The sequence below is a fragment of the Talpa occidentalis genome, unplaced genomic scaffold (genome assembly GCF_014898055.3).
Source record: "Talpa occidentalis isolate TD23 unplaced genomic scaffold, MPIMG_talOcc4v2.1 talOcc4.3, whole genome shotgun sequence".
In the NCBI taxonomy this organism is placed as follows: Eukaryota; Metazoa; Chordata; class Mammalia; order Eulipotyphla; family Talpidae; genus Talpa; species Talpa occidentalis.
Window position 1 is genome coordinate 244419 of NW_023603184.1, and position 27228 is coordinate 271646.

At 40.5% G+C, this 27228-nt stretch overlaps 3 protein-coding genes across 3 annotated transcripts; all 3 read left to right on the top strand.

Moving 5' to 3' along the window:
• The first annotated feature begins 3126 nt into the window (after window positions 1-3126).
• LOC119254175 (olfactory receptor 5A1-like) lies at window positions 3127-4089 on the top strand. The gene has a single exon (XM_037521297.1). It carries the CDS (start codon window positions 3127-3129, stop codon window positions 4087-4089), a length of 963 nt encoding a protein of 320 aa, XP_037377194.1.
• A 6064-nt stretch (window positions 4090-10153) lies between these two features.
• On the top strand, window positions 10154-11116 carry LOC119254176 (olfactory receptor 5A1-like). The gene has a single exon (XM_037521298.1). The coding sequence runs from the start codon at window positions 10154-10156 to the stop codon at window positions 11114-11116; it is 963 nt and encodes a 320-aa protein (XP_037377195.1).
• A 7623-nt stretch (window positions 11117-18739) lies between these two features.
• Window positions 18740-19702, top strand: LOC119254177 (olfactory receptor 5A2-like). The gene has a single exon (XM_037521299.1). It carries the CDS (start codon window positions 18740-18742, stop codon window positions 19700-19702), a length of 963 nt encoding a protein of 320 aa, XP_037377196.1.
• The last annotated feature ends 7526 nt before the right edge of the window (window positions 19703-27228 follow it).

Below are 27228 nucleotides of genomic sequence, written 5' to 3' on the forward strand. Positions count from 1 at the left end.
ATCACAGCAGGTAGATAAGCTTATTTTCAAAAGCAACCAAGAAAGAAAGTCAGTGGCATGATCTCAAGTAGATCTTTTAATGAAGAATTAGTACTGCTGCATGATTTGCAAAGAACAATATCAGAACACATGAATGACAGTTTCTAGTAATAGAAGCCATCCTGTGTAGGGCCTCCCTTGTGGCTCAGGGTTAAAGTCTCAGAGCTTTCAAGCTGTTTGGCCGCTGCTGCATGAATTGGATCCCCAGCCAGGGAGCTGAACCACATGGTGAAGCAGACGTCTCCTGCCTGCCCGCTGCTCCCCTCAGCAGTGTATCTTGGTAGATCTGCCTGTTCTGCTCCCCACTCTGTCTCTGGTGAATTATCTCACCCCCACCCCGTCCCTCTGGCTTGGACCACAGCTCTTGTATGCATAAATAAGGAAATTAAATCTTAAAAAAAGAAGACATCCTGGTAATACAAACCCTGAGAAGTACTTCACAGACATTATCTAACAGGATTCCTCCATGAAGGGCTACTCTATGAAAAACTATGATTCCTTGCCCATTGTAAGGTGATAACTTGGGGTGGGGGCTCATCTGCTCAAGTCACACAACAGGAAGTGGACGAGTCAGATCCAACCTGACTGATTGACACCATTGCCCATGGTTGTTACCATGGCGTTGGCGCCCTTTCCTGAAACTTTTTTTTTTTTTTTTGGCTTTCTTTATTGCTTCAATTTCCTCCCTTATGAATAGGGAATAATACCCGTATTATTCACAGAGCTGCTATGATGATAAATTCAGGTTAGGGAATTGATAACAGGTATATATTAATGTATTTAAAATGTAACTGCTGGCAAACAAGAAAGTGTCCACACATCTAATTTACTGCTATTAAGCTATTTATCAACTGGCTCTGTCAGCTTGGGCAGACCTTCCACCTCTCATTTAACTTATCACCTGGAAAGTTAATTCATGATACTGAACTATTCCTAAGACGTTTCCAGCTCACAGGACTCCGAGTTTGTGGAAGCAAGATCTATAACTGTGAGACTTAGCCAGGACTATGGGAAAGTAAGGACCCAGAGGGGACATGGCTAATGGGCAGATCAAATGTAACCAAAGCTCCATGGAACATGACCCTAGAGAGCAGGTGCCTGCTCCACCTAATTGTCTTTCCCCTCACTCTGCTGCCTTGATAATAAATGTTAGAGGACTCTCCACTTGTGAGCATCTCTCTTGCTGTCAGTGAACAACCTGTTTCATGGCTCACAGCTCCCATCCTGGACTCAAGAGGGTCCATTCTGGAAGGTTTTTCAGGGAAGAAATACGCTATTTCCATCCTTGGCAAGAAGTGTGTGTTCCTGAGGGATCTTGGTCAAGGTGAGAAGCAAGATTTAGAAATAAGAGAATTGTGTGCTGTCTCCACAGCTGTGTAAGCCTCCTAGCAGGAGCTGTGGCGAGCAAGGAGTGTGACACGCGGTCATTTGTGTTCTTCAGCACTGCCCTCACCTTCCCTTCCCTCCCCCCTCCATGGTGGTGTCTTCCTGTGGAATGTTCCCCCTCATCCAATTCTCTGACCTTAGGAACAAGAGTTTTTTTATTATTAATTTTTAAAAATTTTTTACATCATTGTTCATTTTTTTTAAAGGTTAACAAAAGGTTTATTTACAAGGGAAGGGGAATGAGGAAATGTACAGCTCAGGGAGAAAGTAGGGAGATAAATTCTTAAATGTGACCTCAGAGACAAGATTAATGTCAGGTATTACTCTGGGGTGAGGGTCGATGTTTGAATCTAGTTCTTCAATTTTTTTGGACTTGATACTGAACTCTGCGACTTTCTGGTTTTCCATTTATCAATTGGAAATAATATGTCATCTAGAATCAAATGAGATGGTTTCTGTAATAATGGACACTTTACAAACATTAATAACTGAGTGCTGGATCAAAAACAGTGATGTACCTAATTTCAGGAAGAATTTCCTATGGTCAAACCAAGCTCGTCTATGCTTTCCAGTCACATTTTCCGTGTGTTCTCATGATCATCTGGGGACAAGGACAGCTGCTGCCCCTCAGGCAGATACACTACTGGGGGCAGAGTCGTGTGCTAGGCTCAGAGATGCAGGTCTTCATTTTCCTGTACTGACTTCAGTGAATATGGAGAAAAGAATTCCAGAACCTGCCTCATTTCCCATTGTCTACACATCCTGACATTTATGAGTTCAAGTGACTATCTTTTGTAGGATGAGTCTTACACCTGGAGATGACAGTGGACTCCGTGGTGACTGAGAATCCAATAAGACCATGCACAGGGGCTGATGGTACCTTTGCTGGAGGAGGGACAGAGTTTCCAACAGATTTTCAAAAGTAACACTGACTCCAAGAATAGCAGGCATCATATTCCCTAAATAGTTTAGTTATAAATTACTTCGAAATTTATTAGTTTGAAATTTACTAAGAAAAATATTTGTAGGTTCAAGGAAGGGAGCATGAATCTCTTTCTACTCTATTATTTATCTTTTTTGGGAGGCTTCCTGGAGTTACTAAGTCGGTTAAGACACCCATATTCAAACCAATACTTGGCATGTGCCTCCTTCCATGACCCTATTATATTATGTTTTTCCTGTAACTCTATGACTTTGTGAACACAGAAAAGTACTTACAATAGTGTCTGCCCTTCCTTATTAGAGATTAATTGTATACTAAAATTTAAGATGATTTTCAAGAGGATCTACTCAGCATCCTCATTTTACACTTTTGCTTCACACGATGCATGGTTTCATCAAATCACTGGGATACATGGAACTGCCTAGTTAAAGTGACCATGCTTCACCTGTGCAGATAAGACAATGTCACCCTAATTTGGTATAATTCCGTTTGCCATGTAATTGTAAATTTGCAAGGGACAAAGGAAATCCTGATATTTAAATGGATAAAGTTCGATGATGCGTAAGCACTGTGTCTTGTCCCATAGTGAGAGAGTACTTTCCAAGATAAATTTTCAGGTAAGGCTAATCACTATACAAGGAAGCAAGATTAATTCAGTGCCAATGAATAATGTTTATCTGTATGAAAGAGAAAATGAAGAGTACTATTTTCTGTTTTTTGAGAATGAAACAATTTCATCTTTCACCTTTTCTCAGCAGATGGTGCCAAGCAGGTCCATGGGAGGGGATGGAAACCTCACCTCTGTGACAATGTTTGTTTTCATGGGAATCTCAGAAGAGAAAGAGCTGCAGCTTAGTCTCTTTCCAGTCTTCCTGCTGATCTACCTTGTGACATTATTCTGGAACCTGGGTCTCATCACCCTAATCAGGATGGACTCCCACCTGCACACACCAATGTACTTTTTCCTCAGTGTCCTGTCATTTATAGACATCTGCTACACTTCTTCCATCAGCCCAAGGATGCTTGCAGACCTCTTCAAAGATAAAAAGATGATTTCTTTTGTTGCTTGTGCCACCCAGTGTTTTGTAGCTTCCTGGATGGCTCAGACTGAGTGTTGCCTCTTGGCGGCCATGGCCTATGACAGATACGTGGCCATTGGCAACCCTCTCCAGTACTCATCCATCATGGCACCTGGGCTTTGTTGGAAGATGGTTGTTGGTGCCATTGGATGTGGTTTCATTTGTGCTTTAGTTGAAATAGTCTCTGGCTTTGAGATGTACTATTGTGGGCCAAATGTCATCCAACATTTCTTCTGTAACATAACTGAAATTACTACTCTGTCTTGTTCTAATCCTTATATCAGTCAAATGAGTCTTTTTCTGGTAGCTATTTTTGTTGGGTTTGGGTCCTTACTTCTTATTCTGCTATCCTATGGATTCATTGCAACTTCAATATTGAAAATATCGTCCATCAAAGGTAGTGCAAAGGCCTTCAACACCTGTGCCTCCCACCTGGTGGTTGTGACTCTCTTCTATGGCACAGCCCTCTCTGTGTACATGCATCCTAGTTCCAGCCACTCCACAAAACAGAACAAGTTTCTGTCCGTGTTCTATGTTATCGTTATCCCCATGTTAAACCCTGTTATCTATAGTCTGAGGAACAAGGAGATCAAAGAGGCCCTCAGGAGAGTGATGAAGAGGACAACACATTTACCTAAGTAAGAATGATACTTGGTATGTTACCTGAAAAAGAAAGTAAAATATAATAAAGCAAAATAAAAACAATTTGTGGCCACAGATTTCTAGTCCTAATGAAGACAGTGGTCAGAATATGTAGTGTCCTTTTGTTGTTCATAAGAATATCTCTCCAGGAAAGGTGAGAATGTGGTTTCTTGATTACTAGTTCTTTTTTTTTTTTTTTTAATAGAGGCATGTTTATTTCTTTATTTATTTGTTTTGTTTGTTTATTCTGTTTACACATGCACTGGGTACAGTCAGAAGCGTGGGAGGGTGAGAGAATTCACCAGAGCCAGAGCGGGGAGCAGAGCAGGCAGAAGGACCAAAGTACACTGCTGAGGGGAGCAGCGGGTGGCAGGAGAGGTCTGCGCGCCATGTGGGACCCTCCTCAGGTGGCCGGGGAGCAGCCGGGGATCGAACCGGCGCCGCAGAGGCCGCGGGCAGCTTCGTAACCCATCGCTCAACCGCTGCGCCACCGGGGAGGCCCGATTCCTAGTTCTTATCCTTAGTGGTCTCCATGAAGGGATCTATCTGAGCAGCAGTTCCAACATGGTGGGCAGCTTGAAAGCCTGTTTCTGTGATTAGACCCATGTAGATAAACCTTGTGCTTGAGAACAGAGGTTCTGATAGATTTTGCATGAAGAGGAACAAGAAGAACCTGGGAAGGCACAAAAACTGTTCTTTCTCCTTTAAATTTCTTTTACTTAGCTGTCATTTATTTATACTCTTTTGTGAAGTAAAAGAATGTGTAAGTTAAATAATGAAAATTAAAAATTGAGAAAATGAACTCGTTACAAATAATCCTGGAAAGGGAGGTATGGGGCTGGATTTTTGAACTTCAATACAGAACATAGGATAAGACTATGTTACTTTGTAAATCTCAATAATTAAGTAGAGAGAAGAAATGAAGACCATTTCCTTGATTGCCTAAATTATTATATTAGTGCCAATGTAAGTGATGTGATGGTGATGGTGTTAAGCCAGACACTGTCTAGAACAGTATGAAACATAAACTAAGTCACATAAAATTGAACACAGATCATGGGTCTGTGACTGTGCACATCACCCATCTTTTTGAAAGCAATATAACCACTGAGTGCCTTCATGTGGACCCATGGGTAAACAGAATGGAATCAAGGTGGGTAATGGTTCTCTGCAGGGAGAAGAGAGGTGGTAGCCCTGTGATGGGACAGGAGGGTAGGAGAACATGGCAAGTAACAGAATCAGAATCAACCACACAGACTGTTTATGTCACTGCTTTTCTATATTTCTTTATTTATATTTTAATAAGAATTATTATAAATCATTAAAATGATGTATGAATAAACATATGAACAAATATTTTAAAAATCCAATTTATAATTTTAATACCAACAGAAACAGCAAAGTGAGTGAACATGAGTATGTGTGCAAGTGTATTATGAGAGAGAGAGAGTGTGTGTGTGTGTGTGTGTGTGTGTGTGTGTGAGAGAGAGAGAGAGAGAGAGAGAGAGAGGGAGGGAGGGAGAGGATGAGGAGGAGGAAAAGAAGAAATGGAGGAGAAGGAGTATTTGGAGAAAGGGGAGATGAGAGGTAAAAAGATTGGTCGTGAATTACTCTGAAATAACTCTTTACTCCATGTTATTCCTTGTCTCTCCTTGTGAGGTAATTGAAAAAAAAAAAACAGGCAGGGAAATTCCCTGAGGCTAGAAAGAAGTCACTCATCAAATTCTGGGCCCATATCAGCAGGAACATGTTCCATTGAAGCTTCCCAAAAACCTAACAAGAGCTCAGAAATGATGGCTGCCATGTATTGTCTCTGGAAGTGTGTCCCAACCCCAGAGATGTGAGTCCCCAGAGGATTCAGGGCCTTCAGTTTTACCAGGGGTCAGAGAGTCATCAAACTAGGGAGTCCCATGAGACTCAGAGATCAACCAAGAGAAATTACAAAAATGTAAGGGATCATGCTCAGCGAAATAAGCCAGAAAGAAAAAGAAAAATACCGGATGGTCTCACTCATAGCAGGAATCTAGAAAACTTAAATAAGGGACCAGGAAAATGAATAACTATAAGAAAGTGAAAATCAAAATCAACAAACAACTATGAACCAGAGACACTCTATGGGTGGTGCGGGGCGGGGAGGGGAGGGATTGGGGTCAAAATAAGGGGCTTGCAATTGTATGGGGAATATAAACATATTTATTTAAAAAAAGAAATTACAAAAATGTACAAAAAGGATTTATGGTTTATGACTGGTGTTCTATAATATTAATGTATTTGCTTCATGCTCTCAAATTTCAAGATTTAATTTTTTAATAACCAAGTAAGGGTGATAGATGAGCTACTAAGCTGATATCATCTCTAGAATATTGGGGCATATTTTGTTTTGCCTTACTCTTCCCAGTGTAGCCACGATTAAACATGTATCTCACAAAGTGTGGCTTGCAGAACAGAAATATCTCCTACTGACATGAAACATATTCTTCAATGCGTGGCTGGGGCATCCCATTCTGACCTTTAGTGGACATCTTTGAAATAACCTTAGAAAATATTCAGTTAATTTGAAAGCTGACTGTGGAATGGGGGCAACACTTGGGGGTTGGAAAGGGAGAAATGGAGGGAGAGAACTCAGTACAAAGGTCTATGGTGTGGACTACGGCTTCTCTGGCATTCCTTCTTGCCTCAGTTTCCTCTCTTATGAATAGGGAATAATCCTTGTATGCTTCACAGGGCTGCTGTGATAAGTAGTTCAGGTCAGGGTATTGATAAAATGTGTACATTAATATACTTACAGTGAAAGTTCTTGGTAACCAGGAAGGTGTTCACACATTTAATTTATTGCTATTAAGCTATTTATCAAATGGCTGTGTGCCTAGGCCAATTCCTTACACCTTTAGTTCAAGTTACTTACTTGGAAAGTAAACATATGATGCAGAACTATTCCTAAGACATTTTAGCTCAATTGCCACCAAGTTTGTTAAAACAAAATCCATAACCATGAGACTTAGCCAGGACTATGGGGAAGTAAGGACCCAGAGGGGACATGGCTCATGGGGCAGATTAGCCGGGACCAAAGCTCCATGGAACATGACCCCAGAGAGCAGGTGTCTAGAGAACTCACTCCATCTAATTGTCTTTCTCCTCACTCTGCTGCCCTCGATAATAAATATTAGAGGACTTCCCACTTGGGGGCATCTCTCTTGCTGTCAGTGAACAACCTGTTTCATGGCTCACAGCTCCCATCCTGGAGTAAACTGGGTCCATCCTGAAACATTTTTCAGGAAAGAAATATGCTATTTCCATCCATGGCAAGAAGTGTGTGTTCCTGAGGGATCTTGGTCAAGGTGAGAAGCAAGATTTAGAAATAAGAGAGGATTGTGTGCTGTCTCCACAGTTGTGTAAGTCTCCTAGCAGTGGCTGTGGGGAGCAAGGAGTGTGACACCCGGTCACTTGTGTTCTTCAGCCCTGCCCTCTACTCCCTTCCCTCTCCTCCCCCCATTTTGGTGTCTTCCATGGAATGTTCCCCCTTCTCCAAATTCCCTGACCTCAGAGACAAGATTAATGTCAGGTGTTACTCTGGGGTTAGGATGGAGCTGAGATCTAGGTCTGCAATTCTCAAGTACTTGATACTGAACTCTGATATTTTCTGTTTTTCCGTGTATGAACTGGAAAAAATATGTCATCTGGAATCAATTGAAATTGTTTCAGTAAAGATGGAAACATTGCAAACATTAATAATTGCGTCCTGAGCAGTGATGTACTGAATTCAGGGGGAATTTCCTATAGTCAAAGCAGGCTTGTCTATGTATTCCAGACTTATCATCCCAAGCACCCTTCTCATTTGTTATCCCCTCAATGAATCTGTGTGAAAATAATAATAATAATAACTGATTTCCATTTCAGTACATGGCTTCAATTCTCAGTAGCAAGAAACAAACTGGTCCCTGCATAAAGGACAGCCAAAGCTCATGTACAATATCTTTGGTTTTTTGAAAGACCAATGAGGGGCTCCACTGTAACACCAGGTAGTATCAATCTTACTAGCTTTTCAACCTTTGTTATACCTCATCATTGATATTCCATGTACACCATCCTGACTTTTCATCAACTCATATCCTTATCATATCTAAGATTGTAATTTTGAGTAGGTTATTTTGTTATTTAGATCCACACAGTGAAATTTCCATTAATATTTGTATCAGGGAATGTTCCTTCTTCACTATTTTCTTTGTAAAATTCTTCAAAGAGATGAATAATTCAGATATTTTTCATCTAACTGTCCAAATATTAAGCAGGCAAAATTTCTCATGATTAACTGAATCAATTCACAACCCATACTTCATTTTGTAGATATGGATCACTCATATACATTTAGTTATGGCTTCTTCTATTACCAGGAGGTAACAAATAAAAGATACGTAGTCCCATTGATTGGTCAAAACTTGACATACAGTACAATAGGATTGTAACATTTATTTTAAAAAGCTCTTAAGGATAAGGCAGCCTGTTCAGTGGGTTGTTAATCATTGCTGTGCTTGTTGGTCCTGGCATAAGTGAAAAGCAGCCATAATAAATGGATGTGGAGATCTAACTCAAGGAAATGAAATAGCAATAATTAATGATGTCATTAGTAACGATATTGAGGTTTTTGTGTTCACCAAGAACTGCTCTAAGGCCTTCTTGCTTACATCTCATTTCCTAATGCAACAATACTCTTGAGGTATTAATTAATGTCAGAATAATTTACAAGTGAGGATAGTGATATGGAGAGATTAAAAAAATCTTTGTACATGTTTATATTGATAAAAAGACAAAGTACAACCTGGAGCCCAATTCTCACATTTGAATAATATTTTAAATCACTGTATTTTACCATAAGAATGTTTGTGTGAGATTTAATTCAGACAAATCCATCCTAAAGTATAAGCTGCCCACCTGAATTTTTTTTTTCTGGTGTGAGTTCCCAGCTGAAGATGTGCTGTGTTGGGAGTGTTCTCATGACCTCTGGGGACAAGGACAGCTGCTGCCTCTCGGGCAGACACTCACTGCTTGGGGCAAGAGTCATGTGCTTTGGCTCAGAGATGAAAGTCTTCATTTTCCTGTACTGACTCCAGTGAAGAAAGAGAAAAGAATTCCAGAACCTGCCTCAGTTTCCCAGTTCCCATGTCCATTGTCTAGATACCATGACGTTTATGAGCTTAAGTTACTGTCTCTTGTAGGATGAACCTCACCACTGGAAATGACAGTGGACTCCGTGGTGACTGAGAATCCAGTAAGACCATGCACAGGGGCTGACGGTGGCTTTGCCAGGAGGAGGGTCAGTGTTTCCAGCAGATTTTCAGAAGTCTCACTGACTTCATGAAGAGCAAGGGTCACTCTCCCAGACATTTCAGTTATAAATATCTCTGAGTTGAGGAAGAGAAATTGTAGCTTCAAGGAGGGGAGCATGACTCTCTTTCAAGTCTGTATTATCTAACATCTCAAGATATTTCTTGGAGTTTGGAAGTTTGTTCAGTCATAGTTTCTAAGCCACTACTGGGCATTTGCCTCCTACCATGGCCCTATTATGTCATTACTGTATGGGTTAGTGGACACAGAAAGGCTTTAACAAAATTCCACTCCCCTTCATTATTATAGATTAATTGAACACTAATTCTGAAGGTGATGTTAAAGAGAACTAACTCATATCCTCATTTTACATTGAAGCTTAGGTGATGCAGGGTCTTTTCCAAGTGCTGGGTCACATGGGGCTGCCTAGTTACAGTGACCTTCTTCACCTGTGCAGATAAGACAGTGTCTCCATAATTTGGTGTAATGCCCATTGCCATGTAATTGTAAATTTGAAAGAGACAGAGAGAATCAAGATATTAGGGGGATAAAGCACTGATTATGCCTTACCATGTGTCCCATCCCAAGGGCAAGTGAGAACATTTACACAAGATAATATTCATGTAATGCTAGTGATTCACTCATGTTCATATATTTGGGCAGCTGCATGGAAGAGAAAAATAAAAAGTATTTCTTGTTTTTTCAGAATGAAACCATTTTATCTTTCATCTTTTCTCTGCTGATGGTGCCAAGCAGGTCCATGGGAGGAGACAGAAACCACACACCTGTGACAATGTTTGTTCTCCTGGGAATCTCAGATGAAAAAGTGCTGCAGCTTAGTCTCTTTCCAGTCTTCCTGCTGATCTACCTAGTGACATTATTCTGGAACCTGAGTCTCATCACCCTAATCAGGATGGACTCCCACCTGCACACCCCAATGTACTTTTTCCTCAGTGCCCTGTCATTTATAGATATTTGTTACACTTCTTCCATCAGCCCAAGGATGCTTGCTGACTTCTTCAAAGATAAAAAAGTCATTTCCTTCGTTGCTTGTGCCACCCAGTATTTTGTAGCTTCTTCAATGGGTCAGGCTGAGTGTTGCCTTTTGGCCGCCATGGCCTATGACCGATACGTGGCCATTGGCAACCCTCTCCAGTACTCGACCATCATGGCGCCTGGGTTCTGTTGGAAGATGCTTGCTGGTGCCATTGGGTGTGGTTTCATTTGTGCATTAGTAGAAACAGTGTCGTGCTTCCAAATTTACTACTGTGGGCCAAATGTCATCCAACATTTCTTCTGTAACATAACTGAAATTATTAGTCTGTCTTGTTCTAATCCGCATATCAGTCAAATGATTCTTTTTCTGGTAGCTATTTTTGTTGGGTTTGGTTCCTTACTTCTTATTCTATTATCCTATGGTTTCATTGCAGCTTCTGTCCTGAAAATATCGTCCATCAAAGGTAGTGCCAAGGCCTTCAATACTTGTGCCTCCCACCTGGCAGTTGTGACCCTCTTCTATGGCACAGTCCTTGCTGTGTACATGCATCCTAGTTCCGGCCACTCCACGAAACAGAACAAATTTCTGTCCGTGTTCTATGTTATTGTCATCCCCATGTTAAACCCTGTTATCTATAGTCTGAGGAACAAGGAGATCAAAGAGGCCCTCATGCGAGTGATGAAGAGAACAACACATTTACCTCAGTAAGAGTAAGACCTGGAAAAAAGAAAGCAAAGTGCAGTAGAACCAAAGAAAACCAATTTATCACCATGTATTTGTAGTCCTAATGGAACACTATGGTCAGAATATGCAACCATCCTATTGTAGGTTATACAGATATCTAGGCAGACAAGGTCAGAATCTGACTTCCTTATTCCTGGGGCCCTTACCCTTAGTGGTCCCCATGCAGGAATCTAGCAGTGGATACTATGTGGCGGGCAGCTTGAAAGCTCGTTTCCATGCTTAGACCCAGTAGATAAACCTGTGTTTGAGAATAGAGGTTCTGAAAGGTAGTGTATGTAGAGAAAAGTAGGGAGTCACACAAACTTTCTTTCTCCCCTGAACTTCTTTTACTTAGTTTTCATTTATTCATATTTCAATTATGAAGTAAAAGAATATGTTCATTAATTCGTGAAAATTAAAAATTGAGAAAATTAAGTCATTACAAACTTAATCCTGGTGACGGAGGTATGGAGAGAGAGTAAAATAGACATATGAGAGAGAGAAGAGAGAGAGAGAGAGAGAATGCACATGAGATAGAGAGCTTGGCCTTGTTTTATTCCCCCCAAACCTGTTTTTTTGAGTTATTTTTGAGTCAGCTTGTGAAGGTAATTGTGAAAATGAGAGGGGTGAAGGAGTGAAATGATTAAAATTAAAGGTTGGGGCAATGCTCAGAGCCTCTAAAGAAGCCATAGCGGTCAATTCCTCACACTGGTGCACCTGGTGCATACTCTATGTCAGCTTTCTAGAGACTCTGAGACTCAAGAGTGATCACTCCCATGTTGTGTCTACAGAAGGAGTCCCCAAAATCTGAGCCTCCAAGTATTCCAGGTTTTATTACTGACCAAGAAGCGGAAGATTCAGCAGACCTGGGGGGGGGGTGCTATGAAATGTAGATTCCAAATAAGATTTGTGAAAAATTGACAAAGAGAATAATTCTTCAGATAAGCGTTCATGGACTAAGTGTCCAAAATATTCCAATATTATGTGTATAACATTTGGGTTTTATGTAGTTCCATGTATGAATGTCATTTGTTTTTGTCATTCATGAACAAAGAATCAATCTCCCTGTTTCAGGCAGAACTTTTGCATATTGAGTCCACCATGTTCTTCCCAGGTAGCAACAATCCATCACTATCTTTGTAATCAGTGACTTTGAGGCATTGGATTGTGGGACTGCATAGACTAAATAAAGCAAAGAGTGGTTAAAAGGTCTATTCTTTACTTAACAGACTGCGATTAGTAAACTCATCTCTAACGCACTTTGTAGATAGGTGCCCTTCTGCAAGCTACTTGCGCACATATTTTCCTCATTTCTCCATTGAGAAGAATAATTGCATCTTCCTCAAAAAATGACAAAGGATTATCTCAGACTAGGCATGAAAGAAAACAGAATCTGGTATATGGTAATACCTAATGAATGTTAACTTACGCAATGAGTGATTAGTCAATTTTTATTCAATTTCCTATATGCCAAGGGAAATCCTGGTAAATTTTTAAAAAGAGACAAATTAAGCAGCTTTGGAATATCTACTCCAGTTGGTACAGAATAGTGAGCTATAATCCATCACCCCCACCTTTGCAGCTTCTTAGCACAAGGAGGCAGTCCTCGAAGAAGTGAAAGGAACTCAAGTTCATAGACCTGACCACACGTGGAGGTGTTATCATGGTCTGAAACCTCTTACTGACATGAAACCTTGACTTTTCAATTTGACATTGTTGCCCTCACCTTTCTTTCTGTGTACTCCAGCTCACTATAGTTCCTGTCTTTCAATTTAATTTGGCAGAGAATGCTAAGTTATCCTATTGCCAAAAGTCACGGGAACAAAACAACTAACAAACTAATAAATAAAAGAAAATTGTCTCATGGTTTGGACTTATGTGGAATCCTCATGATTTGTTTTTTATCTCTACCATTGGGCAAAATACCATTCAGCATTTCAAGTGTGACATTCCCTGGATTATACCCTTGTCTTCCTTCCACGTTGTGCCTAAATAAGCAGTACCTGAATTCCCGAAGCTCCGAGTCTCCTGGAAACAGCAGATTTGAGGGTGTACAGAAATGTAGATTCCAAACAAGAAAATTTATAGAAAATTGACAGTACAATATTTTATACAAGAGTTCATGCCTAATGATTTTTTCTTTCACTTGTTTTTGATGAAGTTGGGTCTTGTTTTCCATCCCCTAACCTCCCTTTCCATGGAAACTTCCACAGTGAGAATGCCCTGCATCAGAGGTAGTTCAAGACTTTCAACACCTGTGTCTCCCACCTGGAGGCTATGACTGTCCTCTATGGCACAGCCTCTCTGTGCACATGCGTCCTTGTTCTGCCACTCCACGAATAGAACATGTCCCTATTCCTCTTCTATGTTGTTATTCCCATGCTTAGCCTTATTTTCTATAATCTGAGGAACAATGATGATAAAGAGGCTCCCAAGAAGCTGATAAATTGGTAATACATTTAACTCAGCCACAGTGATTTTTGGGGCTGGATTTTTGAACTTCAATATGTAACATAGGATAAGAATATGTAAGTGACTTTGTCAATCTCAAAATATTTAAGTAGAGAGAAGAAATGAAAACCACTTTCTTGATTGCTAAAGTTATCATGTTAGTGCCAATACAAGTGATGTGGTTGTGGTGCTGGTGTAGACATTGTAGCCAGATTAAAAACCTGTTTTCAGTATTAGAACCATGTGATAAACTATGTTTCGAGAGAGGAGGTGCTGTAGGTATCAGATGTAGAGAAATGGCAAGAATGGAATAAGCCACACTGACTGTATTTCACTGATTTTCTATATTTCTTTCTTTATAATTAATAAGAATTTATTAAATCAATAAAATGATGTATGAATTAATATCTGAACAAATATTTAGAAATATTTTAAAAGAGCCATTTTATAATTTTAACACCAACAGAAAGAGCAGAGTGAGTGAATATGGGTGTGTTTGTTTGTGTGTATTATGAGTGTGTGTGTGTGTGTGTGTGAGAGAGAGAGAGAGAGAGAGAGAAAGAGAGAGGAAAAAAGAGAGAGAGAGAGAGAAAGGAGATGAGGAGGGAAAAAAGAGGAAATGAAGGAGAAGGAGTATCTGGAGAAAGAGGAGAGGAGAGCTAAAAAGACTGGTCATGAATTACTCTGAAATAACTCTTTACTCCATGTCATTCCTTGTCTCTCCCTGTGAGGTAATTGAAAAAAAATTGGCAGGAAAAATGTCTGAAGATAGAAAGAAGTCAGTTGTCAAATTCTGGGCACATATCAGCAGGAACATGTTTCATGGAAGCTTCCCAAAAACCTAACAAGAGCTCAGAAATGATGGCCGCCATGTTGTGTCTCCAGAAGTGTGTCCCAACTCCAGAGACGTGAGCCCCCAGAGGATATAGGGCCTTCATTTTTATCAGGAGTCAGAGAGTCATCAGACTAGAGAGTCCCATGAGACTCAGAGAGCAACCAAAAGAAATTACAAAAAGTATACAATGATTCATGTTTTATAACTGGTGTTCTATAATATTAATGTAATTGCTTTGTACCCTAAAATTCAAGATTTAACTTTTTAATAACCAAGTAAAGGTGATAGGTGAGCTACTATGCCCATATCACCTCAGGAATCTTGGGGCATGTTTTGTCCTGCCATGCTCTTCCCAATGTAGCCACAATTAAACATGTATCTCACAAAGTGTGGCTTGTGGAACAGAAATAGCTCTTACTGACATGAAATATATTCCTCAATGCTTGACCAGGATATCCCATTCTGACCTTTTGTGGAAATCTGTGACAAGATCTTAAGAAAATGTTCAGTTAACATGAAAGCTGGGGCAACCAGAGGTGGTGGGGAAGGGAGAAATGGAGGTAAGAGAACTCAGTGTTGAGACAGTACAAGGGCCTATGGTGTGCACTATGGCTTCTCTGGCATTCCTTCTTGCCTAAGTTTCCTCTCTTATGAAGAGGGAATAATCCTTGCATGCTTCACAGGGCTGCTGTGATGATTAGTTCAGGTCAGGGTATTGATAAAATGTGTACATTAATATACTTACAGTGAAAGTTCTTGGTAACCAGGAAGGTGTTCACACATTTAATTTATTGCTATTAAGCTATTTATCAAATGGCTGTGTGTGCTTAGGTCAATTCCTTAAACCTTTATTTATTTATTTTTAAAGATTTACTTATTTTTTTTTACAAGCACTGGATACAGTCAGAGGCGCGGGAGGGTGAGAGAATTCACCAGAGCCAAAGCGGGGAACAGAACAGGCAGACCGACGAAATACACCTCTGAGGGGAGCAGAGGGCATGGCAGGAGAGGTCTGTCGCACCATGAGGGACCCCCACCAGCGGCCAGGGATGGAACCAGCACTGCAGAGGCTGCGGGCAGCCTTGCAGTCCAGTGCTCAACCGCTGCACCACCAAGGGAGGCCCCAATTCCTTACATCTTTAGTTCAAGTTACTTACTTGGAAAGTAAGTTACTTACTTGGAAAGTAAACATATGATGCAGAACTATTCCTAAGACATTTCAGCTCAATTGCCACCAAGTTTGTTAAAACAAAATCTATAACCATGAGACTAGGCCAGGACTATGGGGAAGTCTGGACCCAGAGGGGACATGGCTAATGGGGCAGATTAGCCGTGACCAAAGCTCCATGGAACATGACCCCAGAGAGCAGGTGCCTGGAGGCTCCCTCCACCTAACTGTCTTTCCCCCTCACTCTGCTGCCCTCGATAATAAATATTAGAGGACTCCCTACTTGGGGGCATCTCTCCTGCTGTCAGTGAACAGCCTGTTTCATGGCTCACAGCTCCCATGCTGGAGTAAACCGGGTCCATCCTGGAACGTTTTTCAGGAAAGAAATATGCTATTTCCATCCATGGCAAGAAGTGTGTGTTCCTGAGGGATCTTGGCCCAGGTGAGAAGCAAGATTTAGAAATAAGAGAGGATTGTGTGCTGTCTCCACAGCTGTGTAAGCCTCCTAGCAGTGGCTGTGGGGAGAAGGAGTGTGACACCCAGTCACTTGTGTTCTTCAGCCCTGCCCCTTCCTTCACCTCCCCCCAGGGTGGTGTCTTCCATGGAATATTCCCCCTTATCTAAATTCCCTGATCTCAGAGACAAGATTAATGTCAGGTGTTACACTGGGGTTAGGACTGGTGCTGAGATCTAGGTCTGCAATTCTCAAGTACTTGATACTGAACTCTGATATTTTCTGTCTTTCCGTGTATGAACTGGAAAAAATATGTCATCTGGAATCAATTGAAATGGTTTCAGTAAAGATGGAAACATTGCAAACATTAATAATTGCATCCTGAGCAGTGATGTACTGAATTCAGGGGGAATTTCCTATAGTCAAAGCAGGTTTGTCTCTGTATTCCAGACTTAATATCCGAAGCACCCTTCTCATTTGTTATCCCCTTAATGAATGGATCTGAAAATAATAATAACTGATTTCCATTTCATACATGGCTTCAATTCTGAGTAGCAAGAAACAAACTGGTCCCTGCATCAAGGACAGCCAAAGCTCATGTACAATATCTTTGGTTTTTTGAAAGACTAATGAGGGCCTCCACTGTAACACCAGGTAGTATCAATCTTACTAGCTTTTCAACCTTTGTTATACCTCATCATTGTTTTTCATTGCACACCATTCTGACTTTTCATCAACACATATACTTACCATATCTAAGATTGTAATTTTGAGTAGGATATTATGTTAGTTAGATCCACACAGTAAAATTTCCATTAATATTTGTATCAGGTAATGTTCCTTCTTCACTATTTTCTTTGTAAAATTCATCAAAGAGATGAATAATTCAGATATTTTTCATCTAGCTGTCCAAATATTAAGCAGGCAAAATTTCTCATGATTAACTGAATCAATTCACAACCCATACTTCATTTTGTAGATATGGATCACTCATATACATTTAGCTATGGCTTCTTCTATAACCAGGAAGTAACAAATAAGAGATATGTAGTCCCATTGATTGGTCAAAACTTGACATACAGTACAGTAGGATTGTAACATTTATTTTAAAAAGCTCTTAAGGATAAGGTAGCCTGTTCAGTGGGTTGTTAATCATTGCTGTGCTTGTTGGTCCTGGCATAAGTGAGAAGCAGCCATAACAAATGGAGGTGGAGACCTAACTCAAGCAAACGAAATAGGCAATAATTAATGATGTTATTAGTAACATTATTGAGGTTTTTGTGTTCACCAAGAACTGCTCTAAGACCTTCTTGTTTACATCCCATTTCCTAATGCAATGATACTTTTGAGGTATTCATTAATGTCAGAATAATTTTACAAGTGAGGATAGTGATATGGAGAGATTAAAAAATCTTTGTACATGTTCGTATGGATAAAATGACAAAGTACAACCAGGAGCCCAATTCTCACATTTGAATAATATTTTAAATCACTGTATTTTACCATAAGAGTGTTTCTGTGAGATTTAATTCCAACAAATCCATCCGAAAGTATAAGCTGCCCACCTAGATTTTTTTTTTCTGGTTTGAGTTCCCAGCTGAAGATGTGCTGTGTTGGGAGTGTTCTCATGACCTCTGGGGACAAGGACAGCTGCTGCCCCTCGGGCAGACACTCACTGCTCGGGGCAAGAGTCATGTGCTTTGGCTCAGAGATGAAAGTCTTCATTTTCCTGTACTGACTCCAGTGAAGAAAGAGAAAAGAATTCCAGAACCTGCCTCAGTTTCCCAGTTCCCATGTCCATTGCCTAGATACCATGACATTTATGAGCTTAAAGTGACTGTCTTTTGTAGGATGAATCTTACACCTGGAAATGACAGTGGACTCCGTGGTGACTGAGAATCCAGTAAGACCATGCTCAGGGGCTGATGGTGGCTTTGCCAGGAGGAGGGTCAGAGATTCCAGCAGATTTTCAGAAGTCTCACTGACTCCATGAAGAGCAAGAGTCACTCTCCCAGACATTTAAGTTCTAAATATCTCTAAATTGAGGAAGAGAAATTGTAGCTTCAAGGAGGGGAGCATGACTCTCTTTCAAGTCTGTATTATCTAACATCTCAGGATACTTCTTGGTGTTTGGAAGTTTGTTCAGTCATAGTTTCTAAGCCACTACTGGGTATTTGCTACCTACCATGGCCCTATTATTTCATTTCTGTATGGATTTGTGGACACAGGAAGGCTTTAACAAAATTCCACTCCCCTTCATTATTATAGATTAATTGAACACTAATTCTGAAGGTGATGTTAAAGAGAACTAACTCATATCCTCATTTTACATTGAAGCTTAGGTGATGCAGGGTCTTTTCCAAGTGCTGGGTCATATGGGGCTGCCTAGTTACAGTGACCGGCTTCACCTGTGCAGATAAGACAGTGTTTCCATAATTTGGTGTAATGCCCATTGCCATGTAATTGTAAATTTGAAAGAGACAGGGAATCAAGATATTTAGGTGCATAAAGCACTGATGATGCCTCACCACGTGTCTCATGTCAAGGGCAAGTGAGAACATTTACACAAGATAATTATTCCTGTAATGCTAGTGATTCACTCATGTTAATATATTTAGGCAGCTGCATGAAAGAGAAAAATGAAAAGTATTTCTTGTTTTTTGAGAATGAAAACATTTCATCTTTACCTTTTCTCAGCAGATGGTGCCAAGCAAGTCCATGCGAGAGGGCAGAAACCACACGCCTGTGACAATGTTTGTTCTCCTGGGAATCTCAGATGAAAAAGAGCTGCAGCTTAGTCTTTTTCCAGTCTTCCTGCTGATCTACCTTGTGACATTATTCTGGAACCTGGGTCTCATCACCCTAATTAGGATGGACTCGCACCTACACACGCCAATGTATTTTTTCCTCAGTGCCCTGTCATTTTTAGATATTTGTTACACTTCTTCCATCAGCCCAAGGATGCTTACAGACTTCTTCAAAGATAAAAAAGTCATTTCCTTCATTGCTTGTGCCACCCAGTATTTTGTAGCTTCTTGGGTGGGTCAGGCTGAGTGTTGCCTCTTGGCCGCCATGGCCTATGACCGATACATGGCCGTTGGCAACCCTCTCCAGTACTCATCCATCATGGCCCCTGGGCTCTGTTGGAAGATGCTTGCTGGTGCCATTGGGTGTGGTTTCATTTTTGCATTAGTAGAAACAGTGTCTTGCTTCCAAATTTACTACTGTGGGCCAAATGTCATCCAACATTTCTTCTGTAACATAACTGAAATTATTAGTCTGTCTTGTTCTAATCCGCATATCAGTCAAATTATTCTTTTTCTGGTATCTATTTTTGTTGGGTTTGGTTCCTTACTTCTTATTCTATTATCCTATGGTTTCATTGCAGCTTCCGTCCTGAAAATATCGTCCATCAAAGGTAGTGCCAAGGCCTTCAGTACTTGTGCCTCCCACCTGGCAGTTGTGACCCTCTTCTTTGGCACAGGTCTCGCTGTGTACTTGCATCCTAGTTCTGGCCACTCCACAAAACAGAACAAATTTCTGTCCGTGTTCTATGCTATTATCATCCCCATGTTAAACCCTGTTATCTATAGTCTGAGGAACAAGGACATCAAAGAGGCCCTCAGGCGAGTGATGAAGAGGACAACACATTTATCTCAGTAAGAGTAAGACCTGAAAAAAAGAAAGCAAAGTGCAGTAGAACAAAATAAAACCAATTTATCACCATGTATTTCTAGTCCTAATGGAACACTATGGTCAGAATATGCAAGCATCCTATTGTAGGTCATACAAATGTCTAGGCAGAAAAGGTCAGAATCTGACTTCCTGATTCCTGGTGCCCTTACCCTTAGTGGTCCCCATGCAAGAATCTAGCTGAGCAGTGGATCCTACATGGCGGGCAGCTTGAAAGCTCGTTTCCATGCTTAGACCCAGTAGATAAACCTGTGTTTGAGAATAGAGGTTCTGAAAGATAGTGCATGTAGAGAAAAGTAGGGAAACTGTTCTTTTCACACAAACTGTTCTTTCTCCCCTGAACTTCTTTTACTTAGTTTTCATTTATACATATTTCAATTATGCACTAAAAGAGTATGTTCATTAATTCATGAAAATTAAAAATTGAGAAAATTAAGTCATTACAAACTTAATCCTGGTGATAGAGGTATGGAGAGAGAGTAAAATAGACAAGGGGACATAGAGATAGAGAGAGAGAGAGAGAGAGAGAGAGAGAGAGAGAATGCACATGAGAGAAAGAGCTTGGCCTTGTTTTATTTCCCCAAACCTGTTTCCTTGAGTTATTTTTGTCAGCTTTTGAAGGTAATTGTGAAAATGGGAGGGGTGAAGGAATGAAATGATTAAAATTAAAGGTTGGGGAAATGCACAGGGCCTCTAAAGGAGCCATAGCAGTCAATTTCTACACTGATGTACCTGGTGCATACTCTATGTCAGCTTCCTAGAGACTCTGAGACTCAGGAGTGATCACTCCCATGTTGTGTCTACAGAAGGAGTCCCCAAAATCTGAGCCTCCAAGTATTCCAGGTTTTAATACTGACCAAGAAGTGGAAGATTCAGCATGGTTGGGGTGTGCTATGAAATGTAGATTCCAAATAAGATTTGTGAAGAATTGACAAAGAGAATAATTCTTCAGATAAGAGTTCATGGACTAAGTGTCCAACATATTCCAATATTATGTGTACAACATTTGGGTTTCATGTAGTTCTGTGTATGAATATGATTTGTTTTTGTCATTCATTAACTAAGAAATAATCTCCCTGTTTCAGATAGAACCTTGTGCTTATTGAGTCCACCATTTCTTCCCAGGTAGCAACAATCCATCACTATCTTTGTAATCAGTGACTTTGAGGCATTGGATTGTGGGACTGCATAGACTAAATAAAGCAAAGTGTGGTTAAAAGATCTACTCTTTACTTAACAGACTGCGGTTAGTAAACTCACCTCTAACACACTTTGTAGATAGGTGCCTTTCTGCAAGCTACTTGCGCACGTATTTTCCTCACTTCTCCATTGAGAAGAATAATTGCATCTCCCTCAAAGAATGACAAAGGATTATCTCAGACTAGGCATGAAAGAAAACAGAATCTGGTATATGGTAATACCTAATGAATGTTAACTTATGCAATGAGTGATTAGTCAATTTTTATTCAATTTCCTATATGTCAAGGGAAATCCTGGCAAATTTTTAAAAAGAGACAAATTAAGCAGCTTTGGAATATCTACTCCAGTAGGTACAGAATAGTGAGCTAAAAGCCATCAACCCCACCTCTGCAGCTTCTTTGCCAAGGAGTCAGTCCTCAAAGAAGTGGAAGGAACTCAAGTTCATAGACATGACCACACGTGGAGGTGTTACTATGGTCCGAAACCTCTTACTTACATGAAACCTTGACTTTTCAATTTGACATTGTTACCCTCACCTTTCTTTCTGTGTACTCCAGCTCACTATAGTTCCTGTCTTTCAATTTAATTTGGCAGAGAATGTTAAGTTACCCTATTGCCAAAAGTCACTGGAACAAAACAACTAACAAACTAATAAAAGAAAATTGTCTCATGGTTTGGACTTATGTGGAATCCTCAGGATTTGTTTTTATCTCTACCATTGGGCAAAATACCATTCAGCATTTCATGTGTGACGTTCCCTAGATTATACCCTTGTCTTCCTTCCATGTTGTGCCTAAAGAAGCAGCACCTGAATTCCCAAAGCTCTGAGACTCCTGGAAACAGCAGATTTGAGGGTGTACAGAAATGTAGATTCCAAACAAGAAAATTTATAGAAAATTGACAGAACAATTCTTCAAACAAGAGTTCATGCCTAATGATTTTTTCTTTCACTTGTTTTTGATGAAGTTGGGTCTTGTTTTCCATCCCCTAACCTCCCTTTCCATGGAAACTTCCACAGTGAGAATGCCCTGCATCAGAGGTAGTTCAAGACTTTCAACACTTGTGTCTCCCACCTGGAGGCTATGACTGTTCTATGGCACAGCCTCTCTGTGCACGTGTGTCCTTGTTCTGCCACTCCACAAATAGAACATGTTCCTGTTGCTTTTCTATGTTGTTATTCCCATGCTTAAACTTATTTTCTATGATTTGAGGAACAATGATGATAAAGAGGCTCCCAAGAAGCTGATCAATCAGTAATACATTTAACTCAACCACAGTGATTTTTGGGGCTGGATTTTTGAACTTCAGTATGGAACATAGGATAAGAATATGTAAGTGACTTGGTCAATCTCAATAATATTTAAGTAGAGAGAAGAAATGAAAACCACTTCCTTGATTGCTGAAGTTATCATGTTAGTGCCGATACAAGTCATGCGATTGTGGTGGTGGTGTAGACATTGAGCCAGATTAAAAACCTGTTTTCAGTATCAGAACCATGTGATAAACTGTATGTTTTGAGAGAGGAAGTGCTGTAGGTATCAGATTAGAGAAATGGCAAGAATGGAATAAGCCACACTGACTTTATTTCACTAATTTTCTATATTTCTTTCTTTATAATTAATAAGAATTTATCAAATCAATAAAATGATGTATGAATTAATATCTGAACAAATATTTAGAAATATTTTAAAAGAGCCATTTTATAATTTTAATACCAACAGAAAGAGCAGAGTGAATGAATATGGGTGTGTTTGTGTGTGTGCATTATGAGTGTGTGTGTGTGTGAGAGAGAGAGAGAGAGAGAAAAAAAGAGAGAAAGAGAGAGAGGAGATGAGGAGGGAAAAAAGAGGAAATGAAGGAGAAGGAGTATTTGGAGAAAGAGGAGGGGAGAGCTAAAAAGACTGGTCATGAATTACTCTGAAATAACTCTTTACTCCATGTCATTCCTTGTCTCTCCCTGTGAGGTAATTGAAAAACACATGGCAGGGAAAATGTCTGAAGATAGAAAGAAGTCAGTCGTCAAATTCTGGGCTCATATCAGCAGGAACATGTTCCATGGAAGCGTCCCAAAAACCTAACAAGAGCTCAGAAATGATGGCCGTCATGTTGTGTCTCTAGAAGTGTGTCCCAACTCCAGAGATGTGAGCCCCCAGAGGATATAGGGCTTTCATTTTTATCAGGAGTCAGAGAGTCATCAGACTAGAGCATCCCATGAGACTCAGAGACCAACCGAAAGGAATTACAAAAAATGTACAAAAAGGTGGCCTCCCCGGTGGCGCAGCGGTTGAGCGCTGGGTTGCAAAGCTGCCCGCAGCCTCTGTGGCGCCCGTTCGATTCCCGGCTGCTCCCCAGCGACCGGAGGAGGATCCCACATGGCGCGCAGACCTCTCTTTCCGACCGCTGCTCCCCTCAGCAGTGTACTTCGGTCCTTCTGCCTGCTCTGCTCCCCGCTCTGGCTCTGGTGAATTCTCTCACCCTCCCGGGCTTCTGACTGTACCCAGTGCATGTATAAACAAAACAAACAAACAAATAAAATAAATAAATAAAACATGCCTCTATAAAAAAATGTACAAAAAGGATTTATGGTTTATGACTGGTGTTCTATAATGTTAATGTATTTGCTTCATGCTCTCGAATTTCAAGATTTAATTTTTTAATAATCAGGTAAGGGTGATAGATGAGCTACTAAGCTTATATCACCTCTAGAATATTGGGGCATATTTTGTTCTGCCTTTCTCTTCCCAGTGTAGCCATGATTAAACATGTATCTCACAAAGTGTGACTTGTGGAATAGAAATAGCTCCCACTGACATGAAACCTGTTCTTCAATGTGTGGCTGGGGCATCCCATTCTGACCTTTAGTGGACATCTTTGAAATAACCTTAGAAAATACTCAGTTAATTTGAAAGCTGACTGTGGAATGGGGGCAACACTTGGGGGTTGGAAAGTGAGAAATGGAGGTAAGAGAACTCAGCACAACAATCTATGGTGTGGACTATGGCTTCTCTGGCATTCCTTCTTGCCTCAGTTTCCTCTCTTATGAATAGGGAATAATCCTTGCATGCTTCACAGGGCTGCTGTGATGATTAGTTCAGGTCAGGGTATTGATAAAACGTATACATTAATATACTTACAATGAAAGTTCTTGGTAACCAGGAAGGTGTTCACACATTTAATTTATTGCTATTAAGCTATTTATCAAATGGCTGTGTGTGCTTAGGCCAATTCCTTAAACCTTTATTTATTTATTTTTTAAAGATTTATTTATTTATTTACACAAGCACTGGGTACAGTCAGAGGCGCGGGAGGGTGAGAGAATTCACCAGAGCCAAAGCGGGGAACAGAACAGACAGACCGACGAAATACACCACTGAGGGGAGCAGCGGGCATGGCAGGAGAGGTCTGTCACGCCATGCGGGACCTTTGCCAGCCGCTGGGGATGGAACCAGCACTGGAGAGGCTGCGGGCAGCCTCGCATCCAGTGCTCAACGCTGCGCCACCAGGAGAGGCCCCAATTCCTTACACCTTTAGTTCAAGTTACTTACTTAGAAAGTAAGTTACTTACTTGGAAAGCAAACATATGATGCAGAACTATTCCTAAGACATTTCAGCTCAATTACCACCAAGTTTGTTAAAACAAAATCTATAACCATGAGACTTAGCCAGCACTATGGGGAAGTCAGGACCCAGAGGGGACATGGCTCATGGGGCAGATTAGCCGTGACCAAAGCTCCCTGGAACATGACCCCAGAGAGCAGGTGCCTGGAGGATCCCTCCACCTAACTGTCTTTCCCCCTCACTCTGCTGCCCTAGATAACAAATATTAGAGGACTCCCCACTTGGGGGCATCTCTCTTGCTGTCAGTGAACAGCCTGTTTCATGGCTCACAGCTCCCATCCTGGAGTCAATCGGGTCCATCCTGGAACGTTTTTCAGGAAAGAAATATGCTATTTCCATCCATGGCAAGAAGTGTGTGTTCCTGAGGGATCTTGGTCAAGGTGAGAAGCAAGATTTAGAAATAAGGGAGGATTGTGTGCTGTCTCCACAGAAGTTAAGTCTCCTAACAGTGGCTGTGGGGAGCAAGGTGTGTGACACTTGGTCACTTGTGTTCTTCAGCCCTGCCCCCTCCCTTCCTCCCTCCCCCCATGGTGGTGTCTTCCATGGAATGCTCCCCCTTATCCAAATTCCCTGATCTCAGAGACAAGATTAATATCAGGTGTTACTCTGGGGTTAGGACTGATGCTGAGATCTAGCTCTGCAATTCTCAAGTACTTGATACTGAACTCTGATACTTGCTGGTTTTCCGTGTATGAACTGGAAAAAATAGTTCATCTAGAATCAATTGAAATGGTTTCAGTAAAGATGGAAACATTGCAAACATTAATAAATACCTCCTGAGCAGTGATGTACTGAATTTTGGGGGAATTTCCTATACTCAAAGCAGGCTTGTCTCTGTATTCCAGACTTATCATCCCAAGCACCCTTCTCGTTTGTATCCTCTTAATGAATCTGTCTGAAAATAATAATAATAATAACTGATTTCCATTTCAATACATGGCTACAATTCTGAGTAGCAAGAAACAAACTGGTCCCTGCATAAAGGACAGCCAAAGCTCATGTACAATATCTTTGGTTTTTTGAAAGACCAGTGAGGGGCTCCACTGTAACACCAGGTAGTAGCAATCTTACTAGCTTTTCAACCTTTGTTATACCTCATCATTGTTTTTCATTGCACACCATCCTGACTTTTCACCAACTCATATACTTATCATATCTAAGATTGTAATTTTGAGTAGGGTATTTTGTTAGTTAGATCCACACAGTAAAATTTCCATTAATATTTGTATCAGGTAATGTTCCTTCTTCACTATTTTCTTTGTAAAATTCATCAAAGAGATGAATAATTCAGATATTTTTCATCTAGCTGTCCAAATATTAAGCAGGCAAAATTTCTCATGATTAACTGAATCAATTCACAACCCATACTTCATTTTGTAGATATGGGTCACTCATATACATTTAGCTATGGCTTCTTCTATTACCAGGAGGTAAAAATAAAAGATACGTAGTCCCATTGATTGGTCAAAACTTGACATACAGTACAATAGGATTGTAACATTTATTTAAAAAGCTCTTAAGGATAAGGTAGCCTGTTCAGTGGGTTGTTAATCATTGCTGTGCTTGTTGGTCCTGGCATAAGTGAAAATCAGCCATAATAAAAGGAGGTGGAAACCTAACTCAAGCAAATGAAATAAGCAATAATTAATGATGTCATTAGTAACAATATTGAGGATTTTGTGTTCACCAAGAACTGCTCTAAGACTTTCTTGTTTACATCTCATTTCCTAATGCAACAATACTCTTGAGGTATTTATTACTGTCAGAATAATTTTACAAGTGAGGATAGTGATATGGAGAGATTAAAAAATCTTTGTACATGTTCGTATGGATAAAATGACAAAGTACAACCAGGAGCCCAATTCTCACATTTGAATAATAATTTAAAACACTGTATTTTACCATAAGAGTGTTTCTGTGAGATTTAATTCCAACAAATCCATCCGAAAGTGTAAGCTGGCCACCTGGATTTTTTTTTTCTGGTGTGAGTTCCCAGCTGAAGATGTGCTGTGTTGGGAGTGTTCTCATGACCTCTGGGGACAAGGACAGCTGCTGCCACTTGGGCAGACACTCACTGCTGGGGGCAAGAGTATGTGCTTTGTCTCAGAGATGAAAGTCTTCATTTTCCTGTACTGACTCCAGTGAAGAAAGAGGAAAGAATTCCAGAACCTGCCTCAGTTTCCCAGTTCCCATGTCCATTGCCTAGATACCATGACATTTATGAGCTTAAAGTGACTGTCTTTTGTAGGATGAATCTCACCCCGGAAATGACAGTGGACTCCGTGGTGACTGAGAATCCAGTAAGACCATGCACAGGGGCTGATGGTGGCTTTACCAGGAGGAGGGTCAGAGTTCCAGGAGATTTTCAGAAGTCTCACTGACTCCATGAAGAGCAAGAGTCACTCTCCCAGACATTTAAGTTCTAAATATCTCTGAATTGAGGAAGAGAAATTGTAGCTTCAAGGAGGGGAGCATAACCCTCTTTCAAGTCTGTATTATCTAACATCTCAGGATACTTCTTGGTGTTTGGAAGCTGGTTCAGTCATCGTTTCTAAGCCACTACTGGGTGTTTGCCTCCTACCATGGCCCTATTATGTCATTTCTGTATGGACTTGTGGACACAGGAAGGCTTTAACAAAATTCCACTCCCCTTCATTATTATAGATTAATTGAACACT